This window comes from Anser anser, assembly GCF_964211835.1.
Source record: "Anser anser genome assembly, chromosome: 3".
NCBI classification, from domain to species: Eukaryota; Metazoa; Chordata; class Aves; order Anseriformes; family Anatidae; genus Anser; species Anser anser.
In genome coordinates, this window is record NC_139722.1 from 760,487 (window position 1) to 785,132 (window position 24,646).

Consider the following 24,646-nt stretch of genomic DNA (forward strand, 5'->3'; position numbering starts at 1 on the left):
ATAATTACAGGGTATGATTAATGAGTATATCAAGGTCCTTCTCATCCCTGTTACTTCCAGGTACTGTACACCCACTCCTGAAGCAGAAGCTTGTTATTTGTTCCCAAATGCCTTGTGACACCAGCGTGTACGATTGGTTTTCACATCACTTGGGCTGTGGATTACCGGTTTGGTCTGGGTGTGCGTTGCCGATACTTCCCAAGTTCGTGTCATCAGTTAATTTTCTTGGGATACTCCTGACTTCTGGTGCTAATGTCACAGATGAAAATCTGAGTAATTTCAGTAGGATCCCCCATCCAAACCAATTTCCCACTTCTGGGTCTATCTGTATTAAGACCCCTTAAACCAGTTCTTTACATTTACTTCATCTTCTCAAGTTTTATTACCAATTTCCCACATATCAGTTTCCTGTATCATTTGTATAACTGAAGATCTTCCTTATGTGACCGGAAAACAATTTACACTGAATTAGTCTGCACATATCTTTGGTAAGATTGTGTTGCTTTCTATCCCATTTTTCAGCATGGCTTCAAGTAGTTTTTACTTCAAAACTTCCAGAGCCTTGCATATGAATGATGTAATTTTCTCTTATTCTTAAATATAGATTAATTTCTATATTTTATAGTATATTATCCTGTATTATGGAATAATTTCTATCATTCCTGTGCTCCACAGGTTACCGCAGTTCACTTGATAAACAAAACCGCGCTTTGCCTGAGCTGCAGCGTTGTGCCAGCTCTTTCAGGAAACCCTTGTCATCCAGCTGAAGCGGTACGTGGAACAATGTCCTCAGTGAAAATAAGGAGAATAGCATTACTTGTGGTTTGGGTCATGCCTGCAGACTATCTTTAATCACTACCTTTTCTACTTTTTGCCTTTTGTATTTTTTTTTCTCTGCATGAGGTGATAAGATTTTTTATTTTTTTGCCACTGGTTGCAAACTCCAACTCAGCTGGCCTTGTATTCCACTTTGTACTGCAAGACACACATCTCTTTACTGAGCCTTCCTTCTCTGTTTTGTGTTAGGTCTTAACGCTCTTGTTGCGATTATTCACTCGGGAGGTTCACAGCCCCTTCGCATTACCTTTCTATACCTGAAATATAGATTGTTGGTGCTTACAATAGATTCAGTGAAAAGAAATCCCAGGCACCTCAGTCCTCCTGATTTTATTAAGTTGTTAACCGTATCCAAAGTTTACCTGACAAATCAGGAAAGTTGGTTTCAGATTTACTTCTCTGAACTCTTCCCTTTATAATAAATGAATTTGCAGTCACGTGATACAGGTTTTTCCCTGTTCCTTCCTTTCCCCAGATTTACAGTTCAAAGCCCTTAAAGTGTTTCAGCACCCCAAGAAGTGAGGCTTGAGGGAACTGCAAAGTGTTTATTAAACCAGAGTTTTCCCCATGAAATGTATGGAAAAGACTTTACAGATATCCACAGCTTACGAAGCCAGAGAAATGTAGTGCAGTATCGTTTATCGGGGTCCATTAAAAAGACAGAAGGTAATCACTGAAAAATCAACATTAGCAGCACTAACAACCATAAAATCATATGCTTTTTATTTAACATAAAATGAAACATTAAGATAAAATACACATTTGTCCATGTGCTGAAGAACTACGGTATTTTACATTCATTTATAAAGCAGGTAGTTTTACATGACAAAAATAAGTGAGAGGAAGAGGAACAGAATCTGCAATAAGACAGAAGCCACAGGGCAGGCTTTGCTTGTCAAAGTGCTACCTCCTATGGGCACACAGATCCTCAAGTGACAGGTTAGAAACAGGCCGCTTTTAGCACTCCTCAGGTTCCTCTTAATGCTGGTGAGAAGCTAAGGTGGAATCTTATACAGCAAAATGGGTGAAGACTTGGTGACAAAATAACCTTTGCCAAAATGCATAGCTGCAGCATGACGGACCACTTTGTCCCTGATGTATTGCTCCTGCTAGAACTGGCCCACGTAGCTCTTACACGCCCAGACGTTACCTTACCGAACTACAATCGCTTTTTTCCCATGCAAACTGCCGGATTTCTTGCCTGAATTTGACTTTGCAAACAGGCCGGGACAGGGCACGGGCTCACGAGGGCACCGAAGATGGACGGGAAGGGAAGGAGCTACCGCGTGGCAGCGAAGTCGGCTGCTCGTGGGCACGTCCTGGGCACGCCTCTGGACACCAGGTGAAATTGGAACCGGAGCCTCTGTCCCCGAGGTCCAAGACGATGCCTATTGTGCCTCTGCTCGAGGTGGGCGCAGAGCATGCACTCAGACAGCCACGAACAGGAGGCCAGGAGGCACCCACGGCCTCCCCACCGCAGCCTTTTGGCACCCGCGCTGCCCCGCCGCGGCGGTGCTGGCCCCGGGACTCTGCCGCGAGGATGCCGGAGCCCCGGCCTCAAGCGCTGAGCTCCCGGCCCAGCCCTTCCGATAAGAAACCCGTGGTGCGAGGCCTTACTGAAAGGGACAGGAAACCAACTGGGCTTAAGTTCTAAGGGGGGTAGGAAGGGGTGGGAGATGCAGCAGTACCAGGGGAATAAGGAATGTTTATTAAAAAGTGCAGCAGATCAAAACACGTCACTATTATATATTTCATCTAACCCATATATCTTAAATAGGAAAACGAATACAAAAGCTGTACTTCTGTCTCAGGCCTGCGGTAACTTTCCAAGGTGTAATGTCACCAGAAGACTGAGATGAAGCTGGTCTCGCTGTGTACACTCAGCGGCACTCCTGTGCAGCCCCCCGCATCCAGACCCGACCTGTGCGCGCCCCCCACCCGCGGGGCTTCCTTACAGTGCAACTCTGGGGAGCGACAGCCCTGCCCAGCGTGTAGGTAGCAACTTTTGACAGTCATTGGGTGCCTCGTTTATTGTTTTTTCTTTTTTCCCCCAAGGGATTCCAATAATAATCGAAGCAGTATATACAAATACCAGTTGCCTGCCTTTTCAGTTTTTAAATTTGTACTTTTGTACTTTTAAAACCAGACTTGTTAATGCTTCTTCTTTTCCCCCAGTTTCTTTCCCCCCAAGTCCCAGCAATAGAGAGTTGCTTTGAACACCTCCAATTTATACGAGTCCTGCAATTGCTTGCAGGAATAAGGGGAATATAAATGTGATTTGAGATTCACCTAAGCCAAAATGGGCGTCATGGAAAAGGGGATGAGGCAGGTACGCTGTGCTTTGTGCGTTGTGGAGCCATTTCCACCCTCCTCTCCGTGGGAGATTTGTGTTCTCTCTCTATGCAGAACCAGCAGTTACAGGGGCTGCAGATCTCAGTCTGGCGGGGAGCGCCTCGAGGAGCCCAGGCAAGTGCAGGTGAACGGCGTTCACTCAGTCCCCAAGAGCTGCACAGACGGGCCATCTCTGCACTGAGAGTTTCACCACAATTCCCACAAAAACCAAAACAAAGCCACTTTGATAGTGCTTCCTCGAAATCATTGGACTTTTGGTACATTGTTTCAGTTCCCCATAAGCACCATAAGATGCTCGCCCAAGAAATCAAACTATTTATGGAAATTCCAGTGGCACAGCACGACTGGGCAGCTTCTGATTCTGTTTTGGTTGAGTAGCTTCTGTACCAGTACGTCTCTTTGGCTATAAAGGTAGCGTTGCTTGTATAAAAGATCCACCTCTTTGTCTTCTCACCATGGATGATTCTGGGTGGTTACGAGGCAAAATGAACGAATACAAATGGAGACACAGACAGGACACAGGACTGACAAATGTTCTGTATGCTCTACCTGAAACTGCTAAACTTCCAAAATCCCTTCGCTGCTGCACTTCTGGTTTCTCTACTCCCTGCAGGCTGCTAAGAGCAGCAACTGCAGCGTGCAGGACTCATCTCCTCTCTCCCTCTTTTCTTCTTTTCCTCTTTTTTTTTTTTTTTTAACATTATTACATGCTCAAATCCAAACAGCTCAAATACTTTTTAATACATTGAAAATGTAAAATAAAGAATATATGAAGTACATACAGTATATATATACACATATTTCAAATACTTAAAATCCTTACGTAAAATATGATTTTTCTATATTATTTGTGTAAAAATACATTTTAAAATGGTGTCAACTTGATTTTTCTGTACATACCCTCTATTCCAATTTAAGTCCCTTTTAAAAAGGCGAAAGACAGATAAAGGTTTAGTATCTTCTAAACTGTGTTTACAGGCCTGTTGTCAAAACAAGAAAAGCATGTGGTAAACAGTATTGGATTTCTTCTTTTTAAGAACTCCCATTTTTATTGCATTAGTGGAAAAAACTGAATCTTTTCAGTTCTCCTGCTAGTAAAACTACTCCTGGCCTTGCCGAGAAACTGCATACTCCCAATACCCTGTTTATCTAGTTCATAAATCATCCTTTGTCAATTTGTTTTAGATACTAAAATATATATTACTTAAAATATATTACTGTAAGCTCTTAAAGTTGATCTTCAGTTATATCAAATGTATAGCATTAAAAAAAAAAAACAAATCTTAGTTAATCAAGAAAATTCTGGCTATCATGATCGCAGCACGCGCGTGAGCTCTTCTCCCTGCAGGGCACCGGTGGCAAACGGACCCGACGCCCCCGGGACCTCCCCCACTGCAGCCCCGTCCCGTCTGCCCCCTCCCTCCCTGCCTCCCGTCCCTGCAGTGTCCCCGTCCTAGCACAGGTGCCCCAGGACCTCACTGTGCTCCCCACCGGCCCCGCTCGGAGGCTCGGGGCAGCGCCTGGCCGCTGGAGCTGAGCACAGCGCTGCTGGGCTGGCCCGGGGCGAGCAGAGCCCCGGTGGCCGGTTGCTAGCGGCCAGCGGTGGCTTTGGGACAACGCTCCCAAGGGAAACGAAGCAGCTTCCCCAGGGCTCCGCGCGTCCCTGGTGAGGCTCTTCCAGCACAGCACGCGCGCTGGTCTTTCAGGCACTTCCCCCCGCAAACCCAAAGTTTTTTCCAAGCTGCTTTCAGTGACCCGAGCGCCGTCCGCCCCAGCTGAGGTGGAAGCTCCTGCCCCAGCCCAGGCAACTGCTCCTGCCCCAGGGCTCCTGCCGGGGCTGGCAGCCCCCTGGCCAGGAGGTTCAAACCCAGCCAGGCTGAGCCTCCCCGTGCAGAGAAGGCAGAGCCCCTTCCAACCGCGGCATCGGCGGCTGCTCATGGGGCAGGAACCGGCCGGCGATGCTCCGTGCGGCCTGGGCAGCGCGACCGCCGCCGTCGGGCGGCACGGCCGGTGCGGTGACCTCCCGGCCATCACGGCCCTGGCCAGAACTGCCTTCCCCATCAGCTCCGTGACTGCCCTACGAAGCACAACGCCGCCGCGCCCAGCATGCCGCCCTTCTGTTTGATTTGAGACATTAACATCTCAAACAAATTTCCTTCCCCGCGCAGCCCATCTGCATCTCAAGACCTCAGCTCACCTCTAGAGTCGCATTCGCTCCTCCATTGAAATAACTTGTACAAGGTGGTTTTTTCTGCGCTGGGAAGTTAAATGCCAGGGGTCACTTTGCATTTCTCGTTCTCACGCTGCAGGGCTTGGATTGAGGCCCAAAAGGGAACACACACACCTGAGTATCTCTTCTCGCCCAAGTTGCTTTTACTGCCACAAACATGGTCTGACATCGGGCTCTGCAAACATTTCATCTCAGAGTTTGTTTGTTACGACAGCATTTACTGGAGAATGTCGCTACTTTAATACCTGCCCACCACAGCCTAACGCTTTACGCTATGTCACGATCTGAATTACAGACGCAGAGCGAAGCAGGCTGGTTGCTGGCTGGAAGGAGGACCAGTGGGAAGGGCAGACGATGGAGGAGTGGGGATGAACGGGGGGAGCCTCAGCAGGAAGGCAGCAGGCCAACGCCACGCAGGGAGCGCTCCCAAATGGGCTGCAGGATGTTCCCTTTCTGAAATACATTATTCAATAACCAGCACTGTAAAACATGCAAAGCTCTCAAGGTTTTATGTAGACCTGTACTTGTACTGATCATTACACTGAGCCCCGTCATTTCTAATGATTTCCTAACCGCTTAATGCCCTCTTGCAAACCCGTGGCTATTGTTCCTCAAGTTCCACCTAGTAGCTCATAGCATCTGGTAAAATCAAAGACATGCAGTTAAAAGAATTTATTATCTGAAAAAGGAACAGAATAAAAGTAGCCCAATAAAAGTGCTCAGCTGTTAAAGTATAACTAAGGCACTGAACAGAGTTGTAAACTTCCAGGTCACCACGTAAGCTGCCCACACTGCCCAGTAACGCCTGGCAGCCGCTGACACTTGGGGGTCACCCTCGACCCACGGCGACCTCAGCTCGGTTCCTGCGGTGCTGCTCGTGAACAGCAGCCTCTGGCTCTCAGACATGGACCTGGCAGAGACAACCGAATCCACACGCTGCAGGGGAGCTTGTGCAATTTAAAGGCAGTAGCACGTCGGAACCACAGCTAGGGCTGCTGACTGTTTTAGAAAACGCTGAGAGTACCGGAGCAGCCTTTCAACGTGACAGCGGCAACAGATTCAAAAGCCTGTGAACGCCAACAGCAAGGCAGCAGGTGCGTGCTGCTCCCTCAGCATCCCCTCCTTCCCCCTCTGGAGCAGCCTTGTCAGCCCACAGAATTCACACTGATGGAAGTCAAGGTGTGAACAGAATCGATCCAATTACACCAGCAAAGCCTCTTTGCTTTTTATTTGAGGCAAAAATGACTTTTTCAGTTTAGTTTGTAACCCAAAACAACCTTTAAATTGGATTACACTGAGGGAACGAACGTGTCTCACTGAGGATTATGTTGCCGTAACTTTGCTTTCATGTCTAGACAAGGCTCGAGTTAATAAGGGAAGGGAAGATCCTGCTCCCCCCGGGGTACACCACGTGAAACCATCGCACGCCGCATCCCACGATTTAAAAGAATGGCAGAAATTCCTGTTGCAGCAGCAAAGAGGGAAGCAGGCAGTGATGAGTCGCTGTCCAAATGAGCACTTACGTACAAGGCGACCCAGGGAACAAATCATCCCTGCTACAGCATTTGGGGTTGCAGCAGGAGAAGCCAACCCGCCTCTGCTGGGCTCGCCGGGCACGCACGGAGCCAGCCGTGGGACGGTGCAGACCTGGCGCGGGGCTGCTGGCCTGCAGCCACCGGGCGGTACGACCGAACTGGGAGTATGTCTTGCATCCTTTTGTGAGATGTAAGTGGTTAAAAAAAAATAGTCTGTACTTCTAATACTTAAATCCCGTCCACCACTGGATGTCTACAAGGAGCGATGCATAATTAGATAGCAGGAGTTGCTGCTCCCCGGTAAATTTATTACGGGCAAAACTAAGCCCAAGATACACACGGCAGCTCTCGTTACCTCACGCGCACTAACCCTGCTTTGGAGGACACCACGCTCTGCTGGACAGGGAAGGAAACGTTTTTATTATGAAGCGATTAAGTCTGCAACTCTCGTTACCATTAACAAACAAATCAACACCCGCTCCTTGGAAAACCACACGGCGCTGCCCGGGCAGTGCTCCCGACCCTACCGCCAGCACGCCAGGTTCCCACGGCAGGGAGGGGGAAGCGGGGAAAGCAGTAGTATAGTCAAATGGGAAGAAGGAAAAAAGGCTTTAGGACCCCAGCTCATAAAACAGCTGTCACCTATTTTGTTAATATTGCTTCATCTTAAAAAGGCCTTTGGATTCAAAGTGAATTCAGTGCTTTTCCATCAAAAAGATACATAGATCTGCTACCTGACCAAGCTCCAGGATGGCCCCCCTCCCACCCCGCACAGTGACAACATGGGACTGGACGTGACTATTGAACCTGACGCTGTTCTGGAAGAGAAGTGACACACACACGTCCTCCGTGTGCTGCGGACACGCGGCGATACGTCAACATGCAGATCGGCGAACGCTTTATTAGCCAGCCCGTCGTCAATCCTTGTTGTCGAGCACAAAGTACCGTTCCGTATCGGTTAATTCCGACCACCTGGAGCGAACGGAGGCGTGAGCACCGACTCCTGGCGGCGAGGAACGCGTCCCACCAGCTGCGCCCCTCCCGAGCTCGCCCCGACGCACCACGCGCGGAGCCGGGCCTGGCTCGGCGTCCTCCGACGGACACCCGCTGGCGGACACCGGCGAGGCCCAGCGGGATCCTTGCTTTCTTTCCCTACGCTCAGCTAAATAGAAAATCTTCTACAGAAATTCGAGAAGTCTGACTATCTGGAGTTTTTAATGAGCCACAAAAAGCTTCCTAGAAAACAGTAGGACAGAGGGTGACATTTAGTGCACTTCACTTGCATAACGTGCTGCAACAACGGGCGCTGCTCAGCTCTGGGGGTGGCACTCTCCAGCTCCCTTGAAATAATGCCTAATAAAGCAGGTTTCTGCCGGGTCCTGACAGTCCAGAAATGAAATGCAGTTCGGCACATATTTGCGATCTCTGCTTTAAATGGTTCCTGGAATTACCAATAATCACGGTTACTGAGTTGTTTTAGTGATTTAAATCCTTGAATCCTATGGTTAGTACAGTTGCCTTTTTCAGTATTTGCCAGTAGCAAATCAAGATACCTCCGTCCCTAGAAGAAGGTTACTGCAACTGCCTCCTTGAAGAGGAGAGGATATGCGAATCGGAAACACCAGCCAATATTGCACAACCCAGTATGCCTTCCGGAGACAGCCGTGTCACAAGTGAGAGGCAATGACTTGAAAGGCCTGTGCAATGTTAACGCCTTCCAATTCTGAAAAATCGAACTAAAATTTAGAGCAACACAGTAAGCCCGTTCAGGGTTTCCTGCTTCGGTGCTCTGTCATCAGTCAGAACAAACGTTTAGTTTCTTAAATCCGGCTCTTCTCTTTGCCAAGAGAAGCCCAACAGGCTGATGTTTCGCCGGGGGTTCATTCCCCCATCTAGAGCAGAGCTCAGCAAACATGCTGGATAGCAGGCTGGGGTTAATGAAACTGCAGTACAAGTCAAACACTATCTCCTAAAAGATTGAAAAAATATTTTTAAACAAAATAATGTGACATATTTACATAATTCCTTAAGTGCAAACTCTTGTCACAATTCACGTAGTTGAGCTCAATTTAGACTCACTGTACAAGAAGGTGCTCTTTCTTTAATGAAAGAAGAACTCTACTCTGTATTCCTGATTCAGTAACGTGTCTCTTGTGCAAGGCAGTAAATTTCCTGTTTCTTCCCAACGTACTTCCGAAAGCAAACACAACATCCAGCCATCCTCTTCCCCACTTCACGTCCCGGTTACCGCACCACAAGGCAGGAGACACAGAGCTTAGAGGGGCCAATGCAATCGTCATGGCAGAAGGCGCCGCAGCCCTTGCACATGATCATGGCTTTCAACCTGCAGTAACATTTGGAAGGGGAGTCCTCCATGCTGTGGTCTTCAGCGAAGGCTTGAACTGGGATGGTCTGACTGTGGTTGCCAGAGTTCATAGCTTGGCTGGTGGGAATGGTGGTTACAGTCACCGAAAAGGACATGACGTTCCCCATGCTACTAGACAACTGATTGCATTCCGACAGCCCAGTCATAAGGGACCCTTGGTTCACGTCCGGGGAGGTGGAGACGTTTATGGTGCCGCTGTAACTGGGCCCAATGAGCTGTGCTGCAGCATCTCCACCCAGCTTTGGAGGGTGTGGATGAGGAAGCTGGGGAGGCTGCTGCTGCGCAGAGTCCGTGGACGGTACGGAAGGACTGAAAAGCTCAGGGCTGCTGTGCATTTTTCCCCTCATTGCATGTGCCATTTGCTCTTGAGCGGCTTGAATAAAATCTCGCGCTAACGTAGTTCCGTCCAACCCCTGGACGTTCTCCCTGCTGGCTGCTGCTTGCTGAGACGCGGCTGCTTCTGTCTTTACACCCTTCTTAGCAAGGATGCTGTAATCTGAAGGGTTTACGTTATGTGACGCCTGTTCTTTTTCACACTGGCCAGACACCTGCGAAGCCTGGGGCTCCTCTTTTACACTGACACGTTCACGTTCATCGCCAGTACTCTCATCATCTGCATCTCCTTCCTCGCTGCTGCTGCTGCCGTGGCCAGCCATCTCCTCACATTCCCCAAATTCTGTTTTCGGAGCATCAGCAGGACTGTTCAGACACAAGCGGTTTTCTGGGTTCAGGGAGAAGCCTCTCCTCAAACCCTCTGAGCCACGGCCATAGGTGGAAATGTTGAGCAGATAATGACCAGACATAGCAGGCTTGGAGGTCCTTCTGCCCATGAAACCCAGCACAAATCTCTGGCTGGTGGAGCTGTTTTCTAACTGGAAGCCTGAGTGAGTGAGGTTCAGTTGTGAAGGCTGAAGGACCGGAAACAAATTCTGCCTCTGGACCCTCTTGATGAGAGTCTGAAGGATCTGCTCTTGGGTTGTTTTGCTGAGCGCCTCTGGGCACTGGTGCTGGTCAACGCTGGGGTCCTTTCCCGAGGGGACTGAAAAGGTCCTTGGAATGTGAGGCAGAGGCCTGTTCTGGCAAAAGATCTTCCCAAGCTGCTGTGCGGGTAAACCCGGTTGTCTTTCGCCACCCTCGGCTCCAGTGCCGTTCCCTGCTACACTTGTAGCACTGGGTGCTGCTGCCCCTTTTTCTTCGTTAGAAGCTAATGGGACAGTTTTCATTTCTGCTTTGGTGAGGGGCTTCGGCAGGATTTGTTCCAGAGGGACATTCTTGCCCTGGAGAAGTTGGGTGACTAAAGGGTTGTTAGCAGGAATATTGGAGCTTGTTTTGGGGAGGGCCCCACTTGAACTTGGGTGAGTTTTAAGGCTAGGTACTGCTGACAGAGTGTTAGAGGATGGGGCAGATGGAGCAGATGTTACCGCACCTCCAGCCTGGGCTTCTGAGCCTGTGGGTGTCAGTGAAGACGAAGACATCAGAGGGGAAGGAGATGTGCCTTTAGAGACATCTAAGCTGGTCCCTCCTAAGGCCGCAAGCGCTACCTTAGTTACATTTGTGTTGGTACCCGCTGGGGACGCAGTGACACAGACTGTTCCGTCCCTGACAGCTGACGCCCCACTGGCCTGGCTCGGACCTGCTGGAGCAGAAGGTGCTTTCTCTTGTTTGTCACTGCTACCGGCGTATGGGGAGCCTGGAACCTGGTTTACAGTCATGTTTGGGGGGCTCTGTTTTATTCTGTCGCTTTTCTCTAATGCTGATGCCGCTAAGGAGGAGCAGTTGGTGCCCGTATTGCTGCCTGGAGTTCTGGATTGCAATGTGGAAGTTTGCTGTAGTTGTGCTCTAGAGAGATTGTGAGCTGGTGGCTGGTCCGTGGCCTGGGTCTCCATTTGGGAACGGGGCCCTGGACAATGGGGAAGAAACCTTCTCGAACTTCCCCCGCTTCCAGTTCCTGCCAGTTCCAGTGCATTTCCTCCAGTTCCAGTTTCGTTGGTTCCGCTTGGTGCTGCGTTACTCCTCTCTCCTCCCCCGCCTGGAGGGCCCCCGCCACCGCCGGGTCCGGGCCCTGGCACTGCTCCCCCCGAAGAAGCGGCGGCGGCGGCGGCGGCGGCTGCGGCGGCGGCCGCTGCCCTCTGGGCCCTGACTTGCTGGGCTTTTGCCTTGATGTCTGCCAAAGTTCTGGCCCCTGTTCTTCCCGGACTGGTAACTGAGGTTGGGAAACGTGCCCCGGGAGAGACCTGGCCCGCAGGAAATGGCATTGGGGAGATTCTGGAAACAGGGATCTGAAAGAGAGGAGGAGAAAAGTAGAACTGAGATACAGGGGACGTTTGACCCGCGTATTTCAGAACAGAAGCGTTTACATGTGTAGTCCTAGATAAATCCCTTTGGAGTTCTCACTTGAGATATACACATAGAAGGACATGGATGATGTTTTGATGCCTGGCACACTGATTTTGAGTCTATTACAATCTTAGTAACTCGGACTGGAAGCTCCTCCCTTGCAGCTACAGGCTAGTGCATCGTACTGCATTATTCATAGGCCTCTCAAGATCCCTCAGCAAATGACTACATGCTGTAAGGTTGTTCCGGAATTCACACCTATCGTGCCTTATTCTAAATTTCACCCTCTATGTATACGCAGTTTATATCCATTCAAATGTCTGTGTCAATGTTCTGCTTTATTCTGAATTATACTTCTACCCCTGTGTCTTTCTGTAAACTAGTCATATTCTCTATTTACTGTGTCTTCAAATAAAATGCCAAATTTTAGTCCTTTCTTCTAAAACATGTTCTCTGCTCCCCGTATCATTACAGTTTATTTGTGTAAGTTCTTTCTTTCTAGAATGCAAATGATGAGAGCAGGGCACTAATGTTGGTGCTTTTCTGTCTCCATTGTAGAGGCTTAAACTAATGTCTTATAAGGCTAACACTTCTCTTCACAGATCTGCAACACCTTGTTGACTCCCAGCCATCTTCTAATTAACCAGTTCACTACTTTCTTCTTTTCTGAAGACTGACATGTCTTTGCCTTACAGAGGAAACTATTTTCAATCACCCATAAATTCACTCTGTATTATTAAATTAAATGCCATGTTTATTACCTCGCACTGGAAGGTCAGTCGCTCACCCTGCATGATATTTGTTTTTCCCCAATTTTGTGTTATTAACAGATTTTATTAATACTTGCCTACCTTTGTGCTATACTTATTAATGAACTTAGTTTGAACAACGAACCACTTTTAAAATTTTGTTTTTGTGTTTGTGTATTTCTTAGTAAGAACAATCTTAATAGGAGATCAGAATTCTTAGAACATGCAGAAACACAGCAGTTCTGCAATTTCCACTTACAGCTTCTGCCTAAGGCCCCAAATGAGGCCCTGTTCTACAAAAAACAAACTCGTATTCCCGCATATATAACTATAAAAAAAATTTCTGCGCTTGCTCATCTGTTTACTGTCTACTATTGAGCATAACATCACTGAAGAAAACATTAGTGTTATCTGTACGTGTGCAATCTTGCAATCATTTTCTGAAAGAGTATCAAATGTGTGAAATGGGAGTGTTTGTTACCTACCAATGCGAACTTCACAGAATCATAGAATAGCTTGGATTAGAAGCGACCTTAAAGACCACCCAGTTCCAACCCCCTGCCATAGCAGGGATGCCACCCCCCAGATCAGGTTGCTCAGGGCCTCGTCCAACCTGGCCTTGAACACCTCCAGGGATGGGGCACCCAGAGCTTCTCTGGGCAGCCTGTGCCAGTGCCTCACCGCCCTCGGAGTGAAGACTTTCCTCCTAACATCCAATCTAAATCTCCCCTCTTTTAGTTTAAAACCATTCCCCCTTGTCCTATGGTTATCTATCCAAGTAAAGAGTCCCTCTCCATCCTTTTTATAAGACCCCTTTAAGTATTGAAAGGCCGTGATGAGGTCCCCCCGGAGCCTTCTCTTCTCCAGGCTGAACATCCCCAGCTCTCTCAGCCTTTCTTCCCAGGAGAGGTGCTCCAGCCCCTTGATCATCTTCGTGGCCCTCCTCTGGACCCGCTCTAACAGCCCCACATCCTTCTTGTGCTGGGGGCTCGAGACCTGGACGCAGTACTGCAAGTGGGGCCTCGCAAGGGCAGAGGATAGGGGGACAATCACCTCCCTAAATTTCCTGGAAGTTCAGTAGCAGGTGTGTCATCCTATGACCTAGATCTCAAGTGCAAGAGAACTGCATTGTCCAGGCCAAAGTGTGGGACCTTTCAAGCTTCCTTTCTGTTTTCTGTGTCTTTTCAGTGATTTAATGCCAATTTCCTTTCATTCTCGCTAAGACTCGGCACTAAAGGACTTTTGGAATTGAGATGTTCCCTAAAATAGCCTTTCCCTGCTACCTAGTCTGACACTCCACTGCATTCAGCTGGTATAAATGATAACCGTATCATTTCTAGACGGTCTTTTTAAGCACAGGCAAATAATTTACTTTTTGGACTTGATAAAATCTATTGAGCTGCTAATAGCATTCTTTCTAGACCTATTATTGTACCAAGGGGGATACTCACACGTCTACAAAGTTCTGTGCACTCTTGGGCTACAAGTCCCTTTGTTAGTATAGTCCTGTAATTCCTCTGCAGCTCTCCCCAGCTCCCACCGTGACCTGTAGTGCTCCTTATTATTGTCAGTCTTGGGCTTGCATGCTAGAGCTTCTGGCCCAGCAGACCCTTTAACAGATGCATGTGTATGAGAGGCTTAACTGAACTTGATTAGCCAGCCAGCTGATTCCCTTTAGCAAACAGCCAAGCTTTTGTGGTTTTGCACCAACTATTTCTATCACTGTAATAAGCAGGTAACGTAATTCACATGCATAACCAGAAGTGAAGCTCCCACCGGAGCTGATCGATACAAAGCCACCCTGTGGATCTGTCTCGGTTTCTCTTTACCTTGAGTGGGGGTACCCGTGGCACCTGGGTCCCAGCTGCAGGAAAGGACTGCGGCTGGGTCCGAAACGACTGGTGGTGCTGGCAGTTCTCCATGATGCGGGGCTTCTTCTCAGGAGTGGTTAGACCTTCTTCACGGCTCTCCGACTTCCTCTTATGGCCTTCAACACTGACCTCCATTTCTTCATTTGCAGGGGACTTCTTTTCTGGTGTTTGTGGAGTAATCACTGGACTTGCCGCACTTGCTACTACTTCACCTGCTTCAGGGCTCTTTGGTTTGCTCAGGGCCAAAACTGAGGTACTCACAGTCTCTTTTACTGGCGCTTCCTTTGATGCAGCATACTTCCTCTCCTCTTCTGGCTTTTGACTGACAGCAGATTGTGGTTTCTCTTGAGTGGATTCTCCTTGCACTTTCTCTTTTAAAGAGAGAGGGCGGTCGCTAGGCTTCGCTGCACAGCCATCTGGGGAAACTGAGGCCTCTGCAGGTTTGGCTGGTTTTGGCTGCGTGTCCTCTCTTCTTTCCTCTCCTCCTTTTTTCATCGCGGGTGCTGCCTGGACTGCTTGTGCTTTAGACTCTAATGGAGGAGTAATCTCCTCTTTGACTGGTGCCAGAGAGGCTGGCATGCATTTTGGCTGTTCAGCTGCTGGATTTTCAACCTCTGTCTCGGCAGGGCTGGTGTTTGCTGTCAGTCTCTTGGACTCTTCAGGACTTAGTCCAGAACTAACAAGAAAAACAGAATTTTTGTTTTGTGAAACGTTCTTGCAAAAAGTATACTACCCTTATGAGAACAGAGTGGATTCTCTAAGTATGATACCCTGAATATATTTAACACCTAATTTTATGCCATGATCTTTGAAATCCTTCGCTACTGTTAGTACTTCCAAGTGAAACAGAATTTAATAGCAATGTTTAAAACCAATTAAATAAGATATATGGAACATACATTAGATCTAGTCCGCTAACCAGATACTAATTTTCCAAGCTGCAAACCAAAAGGATTTGCCCAACAGTAAACATTTCCTTTACTAGCCACCACAGCCATTTCTCTACCACATGCAAACCCTGCACAGCTTGCATCTGACTGAAGCTCATATGGTGACATTTGCTGGAAGGGAGCTCCCGAAAAGTGTCCCACCATTTCTTCCAGAAGAACGTGGCTAGTGCCAGAACTGCTGAAGTACCTTTAGCTTAGAACCAACATTGCTGCCTTTCCCCATCATCAAAAATCTGGGAATATTTCCCTGTACTGCTCATCCATCTTTATTTGTGAAATGCCACCAGATCACTTGCATTCTCAACCTGGTTATTTTAAAAATACTTACTCCTTTACTCAGTACTCCATATGTACACGCATACACACCAGGCTCCTACTCACTCATGGAACCCCAAACTACCAACACACGGAATGGTAAGAATAGGGCTTACAATAATCCGAATGCTCTAGAGGGTTAAAACGCCATAGACAAATGGAAGAGAAACTAGCTGACAGTCCAAGGAGAAGCATAAAAGCTGACTGTAAAGATGCAGGATGAGAAATTCAGCATCAGGTATTTATGTGCATCTTGTAATTTCCAAGTTTCTTAGCACAGTTATTCACACAGAAACCTGAAATCCTTTCCAAAGCCTCAAAAAAGGGAAAATCTTGAAGCCAAAAGAAACAGAATGAAATATTTACAGACCTGGGAGTTTAACCGAATGTATGTCTGATTGAAGATGTGGGGAAAAACACAAGATTCTACATAGCAGGTGACTCACGGTACACTCAAACACCACACACCTGTGGATCCTCCAGAATACTGACACTAGAAGAACCACAGGAAGGAAGTGTCTCAAAGTATCACAGTAAGGAGGGGGAAAGGTTAATATGTGAAGATCTAAAGGACATCCTCACATAAAGAAAACAATGCTACACTAGTTAAAGACTTAGAAACCTTATGATAGCGAACACATCAGTTCTGACCTACATACCTCAAGATATTTTCTCAGTTCTGTGACAGAAGGATGAAGCTAGACCTTGTTCAGGTTTCAGGACTGATGAAGAGCAATGTGTATTGGTGGGCAGCACGCTAACAGCACAGAACATGTGTGTCTGGGCAGGCAATGAGGGGGATAAAAAAGACAGTTGAAGGTCTTACCTCTGACCATAGTAGCTCTCAAAAAAATGTTCCTTCCACAGCTCAACCTTCTTTTCTTTTTCTATCTCTTGACGTATTCTTAGCTGCATTTCTGGTGTAAACTCACCTGCAAAATGCAATAAAGGATATCTGCATAAAGTGAACTAGGATAACCACAGAAGCCTTCACACTTCCAGATGAGAGTGATATCTCACAGAAGTCCCCTCCACAGCCTGTGACACTAGCCCTGCCTGCGACACCTCAGCATTTCTCCGGAGCTGCAAGGTGTTTCTTTGCTGCCTCCTCCTTGCAGTGGGTGGGCAACAGCTTTCTGCCAGACAGTCCCAACTGCTTTCACTGTCAGTGTCAGCTCTGGCTGCCAATAGATGCTTTGTGTGAAACGGTGCTTATTAAATAAATATGAATATATATACAAAAATATGTTGGACGTATGCGTGCACTACATAACTGCCACTTTCTGAAGGCTCAGAAGAGATTGCCAGGCAGACAGCAGAGCAATATGGCACTTGGAAATGACAGCCATGGGTGGCTGTGGTTAAGTGTGCATGTGAGAACATCAAAAGCTTCTTGCTCAGCATGCAACTGAAAATGGGCAGTCTGTGGTGCACAGCACTTAAGTCTCCTCAATCTCTGGTAAAAAAAGGAGGAATTCTAAAAGAAGACGTGTCAGCGTGGGTGCCAAACGTAAACATGGCAAGTAACCCCCGTTTGTCATCCAGGACACGTGCATATGTTATATTAAACTGTGGGTGACTCCAAACAGCCTTCTTATGAATCATCAGCAACTTGAAGAGTAGCTGAAGAAAGCCTACAGGACTGCTCTGCCCACAGTGCCACCATGCTTTGATGCTTGGGCAGTGACGTGCTGCCCAGTGAGAATGTCAGTGGAGATCTCCAGCCTTCGCCCTGATCGCTGCAAGCTTCAGCACCACAGCAGGTTCTACAGCAGTTTTGTTTTTAATCTGGTGAGAAGATCTTTGTGTAAACATTGTTGTACCCTCTGGATGTGTACTCATGAATGGACAAAAGGTCTTCTTTATAGAAGACATTAAAGGAAAACCACTAGATGATGAGAGCCAAACCAGGGGGGAGTTTCAACAATTATGCAGTACAGACAGCTGAGGTCTACGCCTTGTCTGTTTATTGGCACAGATACATCCAGAATCCACAAAATATAAAGGGTGACCCAGAAGAGGATACATTTTCTATGGAAAAGCCTCTTAAAAATCAATTGTCTGTGATGAGTAAATGGTATTCCCTTCTCCCTGAAGTGAGTCCTGATTGATGCTGCTGTCTTTACAAAAACAGCTTCATGGCTGAATTCTGTAGAGGAAATGGTCCCTTGCCAACGAATGAGTGCACTTCTGATGATCTGATCTGATCAAATCATGGAATTAGCACCTCTAAGTTCAAGATGCAAATGACTGTTGAAGGTGCAGGTGTCCTACATATTAGTAAAGGGCTGTCTTTACGGTATACAAAAATTATGGCTCAAAGGATTGGCTGTACCAACTAGATGACTTCACTGATGATGAAGCGCATTACTCCGGGAATGTAATTTACCTTCCCTACTGAGTTTAGCAGTGGGCTATGTTTAGCTACTAAACTTAAGAATAACACATCTTTGCTATCATTTCACCAACATTTTGAAAGCATTTTTCCTTCTTTTGTCATTTCTTCCGAAGACTTGCCCATTTTTCCACATAAGTTCAAAAGATAATTCCCTCCTGCAGCCCCTCCTATGAGGTGTAGTTTACAAAGACGTAGGCTTGCATTTGCTCGCATGAGCTACACTGACTACAGTCTTTGCCTAATAAGTTACTCCAGTGCTTCAATTTCACCATCAAATATCTTCCATACATTCCCCCAAACCAGGGGGTTAACCAAGGGTTAGCCAAAAGCCTTCTAGCATTTCACTTCTTTGTCAGGAGAATTTTTACCTTCTGACAACCTCTCCTTCCAGCCTTGGGCAGCTGACGTGAAGAACTCGTTGTTCAATGCAGAGCCACTCAGCTTCATCAAACCATCTGCCCCAACCTGGAATACATAACAAAGCAAATAGCATTAATTAACTGAAAAGGCAAATGTCATGTTATGTTGTCTGAAAACAGAGCAAACGTTGCAACATTGCCACAAATCTTGCTAAAATTGGTCTTCATCTCATTTGGAAGAAAATAAGCAGGCTTTTTAAGGCTGTGCCAAGTTTGGGATCCAGGAGATTCTGATAAATTTTCCTCTTCCTTGCTTCAGCCCAGTTGTCTCCAACCTGGCTGCTGCACAAACATACATGAGCAGCACATGATACAGGTGGCAAGGAGAATTGCAAGGAAACAGAATGGCATGAAAAGCTGAAAAGCTTCTGCAGATCCACTTTGCCCTGCAAAATCAATGCAGGATATTGCCTGAACTACCATCCAGCTCTGCCGTCTTCTGGGAAAAGTAAGGACATAAAAAGTATCATCTTAAAGTAACTCTGAAATGTATATAATCATTTCCCTAAATGCTTCAGGAAAAAAAAAAAGAGATGAAGCTCAAAACCAATTCAGTCTTCAAAATATGGTTAACCAAATAGGACAGTCAAGCTATAGCATAGGACATAAATGAGAACGAAATAAATAATAAATGAATATAAATAAATATTAAATGAAATAAGGCTAGGACTGGAACATATCATGGTGGGACATTATCATCACATAAATAAACATGGAACTTTCTCTGTTAGAAACACAAAAATATACTTATCAGTCAGGTAGTCACAAAAACCTGCTGTGGGCAAAACAGATGCGATTCCATTCCTTGTATAAGTAATAAATCAGAGCAAACAAGCGAAATCTCATTGTCCAAATTTGGGATATATCCGATTATAATGGAAGATCTGTGGAAGAACTTTCAATGGTGCAGGATTTGGTAAAGAGAAACACTGCTTTTACTGAGGCCTCATTTGTGAGCAGATAGTTAAAATGCAGGACTGGACGTAACAGGAGGTTTCATAGTTAAGATTGAGTTAGGCACTTAAGTTAGGAGCAGCTGCACAGCCAGCCACTATCGAGATGTACAAAACCAGAAGTTTATTTTCTAATCCAAACATTCATCGATCAGCTACAGGGGACAGAATTCACCAGACTATCCTCTACAGCAGACAGGGTGCTGCCTGCACCTTATTTTGGAGCACAGGCAACTGTTGCAGGGCTGACTGGGTTGCGTCTCAGAAAGTACCCCCTTTCTGTTTTACAGAGGCACCAACTGGAGTAAGTCAGAGGGAGTTACTACCATGCGGAACACAACAGTTATGCGACCTTTTGCATTTCACCTCTTCTGTTTACTACAGCAAAGTCTGACATGTTTTTGGAACATATCACGATTTGATGTGGTGGGCTGCTCTAAGAGATTTACTACAGTGAAATGTAGAATTTGTCCTCTCAGGAGCCAAGCATATTATTTAAATAGTCAAAAGTTGTTCTCAGTCAAATTCTAATTGAATTTAAGGATAATTAAACTTAAAAGTCAGGACAGAAATGTCTTCCCATCTGCTGTGAGCTTCTTGCCAGTAAACTCCAGCTGCAAACTCCACCACATTGTATTTTGACACATACCTAATTATTACAAAGGCAACGGGACTTAGAAAACAATTCCTTCAAGTATTTATTGGACTAACAAGTCCCCAGTGAATGCTCATTGAAGATAGGTCTTTGTGAGACAGCAAAAAATGTTACAGCTCTTCCTAACTCCAAGCGAACAGTATCTGTTCAGGAGAGCATCCTCTGCAAAGCAGATCACACGGTAGCTGCGTGACCCAGATGCATTATTAACACTCTGTGAACCCCCAAAGAGCAGCACAGCCACAACAATGGATGTAACTTCACTAAACACGCATGTCTGTGCTCTAAGTGTCTACTTCTGGGTCGGCATCCCTTCACGGTTCATAGTGATCATGCCGTCTGTGTGTGTAGGTCAGGACTGAGCTCTCACCCCGAAGCAGGCACCTGTATGTTGCCACGTGCTGCTGGCTGTACCAACTGCATCTCCACTGGCTGTAAAAGGAGCCTGGAGTAACGAGCTGAGATGTCGACTCCCGGGGCATGACTAAGGTGTGTAAACGCAGGCAGCTGGTACTAGTTTGAACATTGCACAGCAAAACGTCTTCAAGGGACTCACAGATCTGAGACGGACATACAGAAGACATCCCTCTGGAGTGGCATCTTGAAGCCAGCCTTGGTATCTGGAGTGGCATCTTGAAGCCAGCCTTGGTATCTGAAGGACATTCTAGATATCTAAAGGACATTCCTTTGGAATGGCTCTAGGCACATATGTTAATGCACCCGAATCAACAACCCTACAATTGCAGTGGAAGCACAGTGCAGAAGCCCATTTTGCTCTTAAGACCCTAGGCCAGTTGAGGCAGGAATGATGATGATAAATATAACATACGATTAAGGTAAAAGGAAGGAAGTATTCTTGGTTTAGCTGTAACTTCTCTGGTATTCCACATGAATAGATTTAACTTCACTTCCTGAACTCACTGTTTTTTCCTCCTTTTATATGCAAGTGCAACATTTGTTCTTTTCTCCTCTCTTGGTGTCATCCCTGTCTTCCACAAGCTGCTGAAGAAAACTGCTGTGATGTCGAGACTGGTTCAGCCAGATTTTATTTATCCCTTTGGATGAAATTCATCAGATCCATCTGAGACGAAAATAACTTCTCAGTAGGTTCTCTCATCGGTTCTTTCAGTACTGAAGGATGAGTTCTTACCCCCTTGTGACTAATGGTAATTGTTCCAGTTAACATAAATTGTTTAGTGAAGAGTTGGGTGAAAACCTTCATTGTTTCTTCTGTGCCACTTCCAGAAAATATTCACCCATTCCTCCCCACTGAGTACTTTTCTACTTTTTCAAATCCCTCTATTCCTGCACAAAGAGGTTTCAAGCAGACAATCCCCAAAATATAAAGGGCCTCCAAAGCTGACTCACTTTGCACGCTTGGTACCTTTACTCTAGTGTGTTTCAGATCAGGACACAAGCTCTTTGCAGTCTACTCTGCAATCTGGACAATATTAAAATGCAATAGAGAACTCATTCAGTTTTCACTCTACCAAATCCAGAATTTGACAGCAGTAACACAACATAATGGGAAACAGAAGAGGACGGAACTAAATTCCTCCATCTGTTTAGGCATCCTGTGGGAAGGCACCTGTACAGAGGGCTGCAGGGTTAATCCTGTGCTGATGAGTCTGGGGGAGGACAGGAGAGGAAGATGCTGAAACCATTGCTCCAGGCCCTCATCAAGTCCAATGTAACAGAAACATTTTTAGCTGGGAATATGCAATTGACTGAATGGAATTAAGCCACTGGTTTATCAAATTTGAATTATTTTATCTGGTAGCAACAAATACCCAAACAAATCACTGAAGAATTTTCCAGTATTTTGCACTGTACACAGAGAAAAAAAGTCTATCCCATTAGATGTTGACATAGATGTGGACATAGATGTTGACGTCTTGTCTGAATTACTTCTGGAGATGCTCCCAACTGACCCCTAAGAGCCTACCTTCTCTTCACACCAGAAACATAACTTACCTGCCTGTCTACCTCTGGCAGCAGCAGCAGCAGGCGCTGCTGGCATTCCGTAGGCAGAACAGAGAACGTATGCTTGTTGATCAGTGCCCGCAGGTTTGTGTTCACGAGGATGGAGTCAGGGGTTTCCACATCGATTTCAGCACATTTTGTTCTCTTCAGCTGCCCTGCAAAGAATGAAAAAGACACGAGTAACATCTTACCTAAGTGAGGATTAAATGCTCCTTCAGAGTTCACTCCAAAGTGGCATTTCAAACCTTAACTTGAAATAATACGTGGTTTACCTTTGTAAAACGTTATATATATAGCTAAAAACAAAATGTGGGAGGTCCTTTCTGGCACAGAAAATTTCCATACCTAATACATCATACCCTGTGTCAGTTAATCAAGCTTTTCTAGGAATCCTGGGTATCTATCTGGGGACTATCAAGGACTCTTTTTCAGGGGGGGTGTTCTAGAATTGCTTTTAGCCACATCAATTTTCTATTTTAAGCCTCTAGTTAAGGTCAGTTTGTTCTTCTGCATTTCTTCTTGGACTTTACTACCTTATTCTGAGCAAAAGCATTTCAGAAAAAATCATCAGCTCATTCTGCTCGTGTTGAAAGCACAACACTAGACAAAGCAGTAAAAATGCAATATTTCTCCTCTTTCCTTTTCTGTGTTTGAAAGCCAGGAAATCCAGCCTTAACCCTTACACTACTGCCAGCTTCATGTACGTACTGCAAATTCAGAAGCTATCACTGAAGAAAGCATTTGTACCATGTACACAATTTCCTTTGGATTCATCTACTGTCTATTACTGGCAAAATACCACATGCTTTGAGGCTTAGATTAAAAGTGCCTTAATAGAAAAATGGCTGATGTTAAGACAGACCCTGTGCCACCTGAGTTCAGGGATCACAGCACTTACTTTAAGGTAACGGTACCTAACAAAATACATTCCATGAGGACTTGTTCCATTTAGGGAAGACTGCTCCCTCAGAAGTTGTTCAGGAAATGGCTCTGCAGGTTTGTAACTTCTCTAGACTTGCAGAATTTCCTATTCACAGTGAGAGCTGAAGCTAGACTGTAGAGCAGGCATCTCAAGCTAGCTGCACTGTTCCCATCTGACTGAGTTCACTGATACAAGTGCCCTGAGTGGCACCCGAGCATTCCTTTGCCTTACATTTTTCTCCCAATATTTCATTTGTATGAATTTTAGAACCTGGAAATTGTTTTACCTCAATGAGTCACAATCCTTTTTTTTTTATGGCCAAGATAACAATTGCAAAAGCAACCTTATCTCACATGGCACTGTAAATGTGTCTGAGCCTTGAGGCAGTGGAGAGAGAGAAGGAATTCAGAACTGAGGAGACAAAAAATTTGACAAATCAGCCAAATGTGATACTAATAAGTGTAATAGAAACACCAGAACTAGAAGCAAGGCCACATCCTCCTCATTGATAAAATTACTAAAAAATGATCAGTAGCTCTTCATTAAATTATGGCTACCTGTTGTCAAAGAATGAGTTGCTCAGAACAGCAAATCAGAGGATGGGGGATTAGAGAAACCCCAGAGGACTCATGGGTGAGTGAAACTTTTGAACTGATGGGATCTGGGTACGGTATGCAGTGAGAAGTTATGGGCTGAGAACTTACTGTCTTCCTTTTCCTGTGACCTCTAGAGGCAGGGCAAGGTGCCATTTAAATAACGATATCCTATTTTATTCCACCAAATGTATATAGGTGTCTAAAATGCAAGCATTGGCACATCAGCTAGCTGTGTGGAGGACAAACGAAACATGCCCTCAAAGTGCCTTTTTTTACCAGTGATAAAGGAAATTAGCATAGATGGAGACCTCAGCATGGCCTTATGTTCACTGAGGTTAATTTCATCATTGGTATATGCAAAAGAAACCACAAAAGGTCATGAAAGCTGAGAAAGATCTAACTCAAATGAACTGAAAGGAAGCTGAATAACATTGGGGTCTGAGGTATAAAGACCTGGGAAGGATTTATTTATTTTTAATATTTTTTTTTATTTTTTAATGTTACCGAAGTATCTTAAACACATGAAGAAGTCTGCTAAATAATGCAAATCCTTCTTTGCTTCTCAAACTGTAAGCTGCAAATTTAAAGGCAGAAACCCCTGATGATAAGAAGTAAGCAAAGGCTTATTTGTATATGGCAAGTTTGAATTATTTATCCTAGTTCATACAGAAGGTATTAGGAGCACCTTCCAGGATTGTCAAGAAATCACTTTAGCAATGGAATTAAATGCACCTTTTAGTCAGTTTTGCTATTTAGGCTTTTGTTCTGTCATCAGAATAACTAAATCTCTGTAAGCAGAAAAATAAATATCTTACTTGCATGGAGCCTGTCAGATCTCTGGAATGGCTTCTTCCCCAGCCCTGGCAAGGAGTTATCGAGCTTAACAGAGGGAGAGGAACTGGAGGTGGAGTTCTGAGGGCTGCTTGACTGTCCATCTGACTGCTTTCCTTCCCAAGCTGCACAGGAAATTGAAACATTTAAACACGGGGATGTACAAAGAAATATTACGAGACATCTGTTTGGACTGAAATAAAGATTCTTTAACACGTGTACCCTAATCCCGGCAGCTCTGGGACAAGCACTTCTGTGATACTTACATGCCTTTATTCTTGTAGCACTCACTTACTGCCCAACAGGCTGAAAGCAGAAAAGCCTTTT

The 24,646-nt window shown here is 45.8% G+C and overlaps 1 protein-coding gene across 4 annotated transcripts in view; it reads right to left on the bottom strand.

Moving 5' to 3' along the window:
- Positions 1–1,335: 1,335 nt before the first annotated feature.
- Positions 1,336–24,646, bottom strand: part of ASXL2 (ASXL transcriptional regulator 2) — a 115,754-nt gene continuing 92,443 nt past the window's right edge. For all 4 annotated transcript variants that reach the window (XM_083827901.1, XM_083827902.1, XM_083827904.1 and 1 more), the window contains 6 exons: positions 24,304–24,444; positions 21,962–22,125; positions 18,329–18,425; positions 16,389–16,494; positions 14,256–14,973; positions 1,336–11,619 (listed from right to left, as the gene is read on the bottom strand). In XM_083827901.1, coding sequence (XP_083684027.1) covers positions 9,199–11,619; positions 14,256–14,973; positions 16,389–16,494; positions 18,329–18,425; positions 21,962–22,125; positions 24,304–24,444 — 3,647 coding nt within the window. In that variant the 3' untranslated portion in view covers positions 1,336–9,198. The remainder of the gene's footprint in view (positions 11,620–14,255; positions 14,974–16,388; positions 16,495–18,328; positions 18,426–21,961; positions 22,126–24,303; positions 24,445–24,646) is intronic.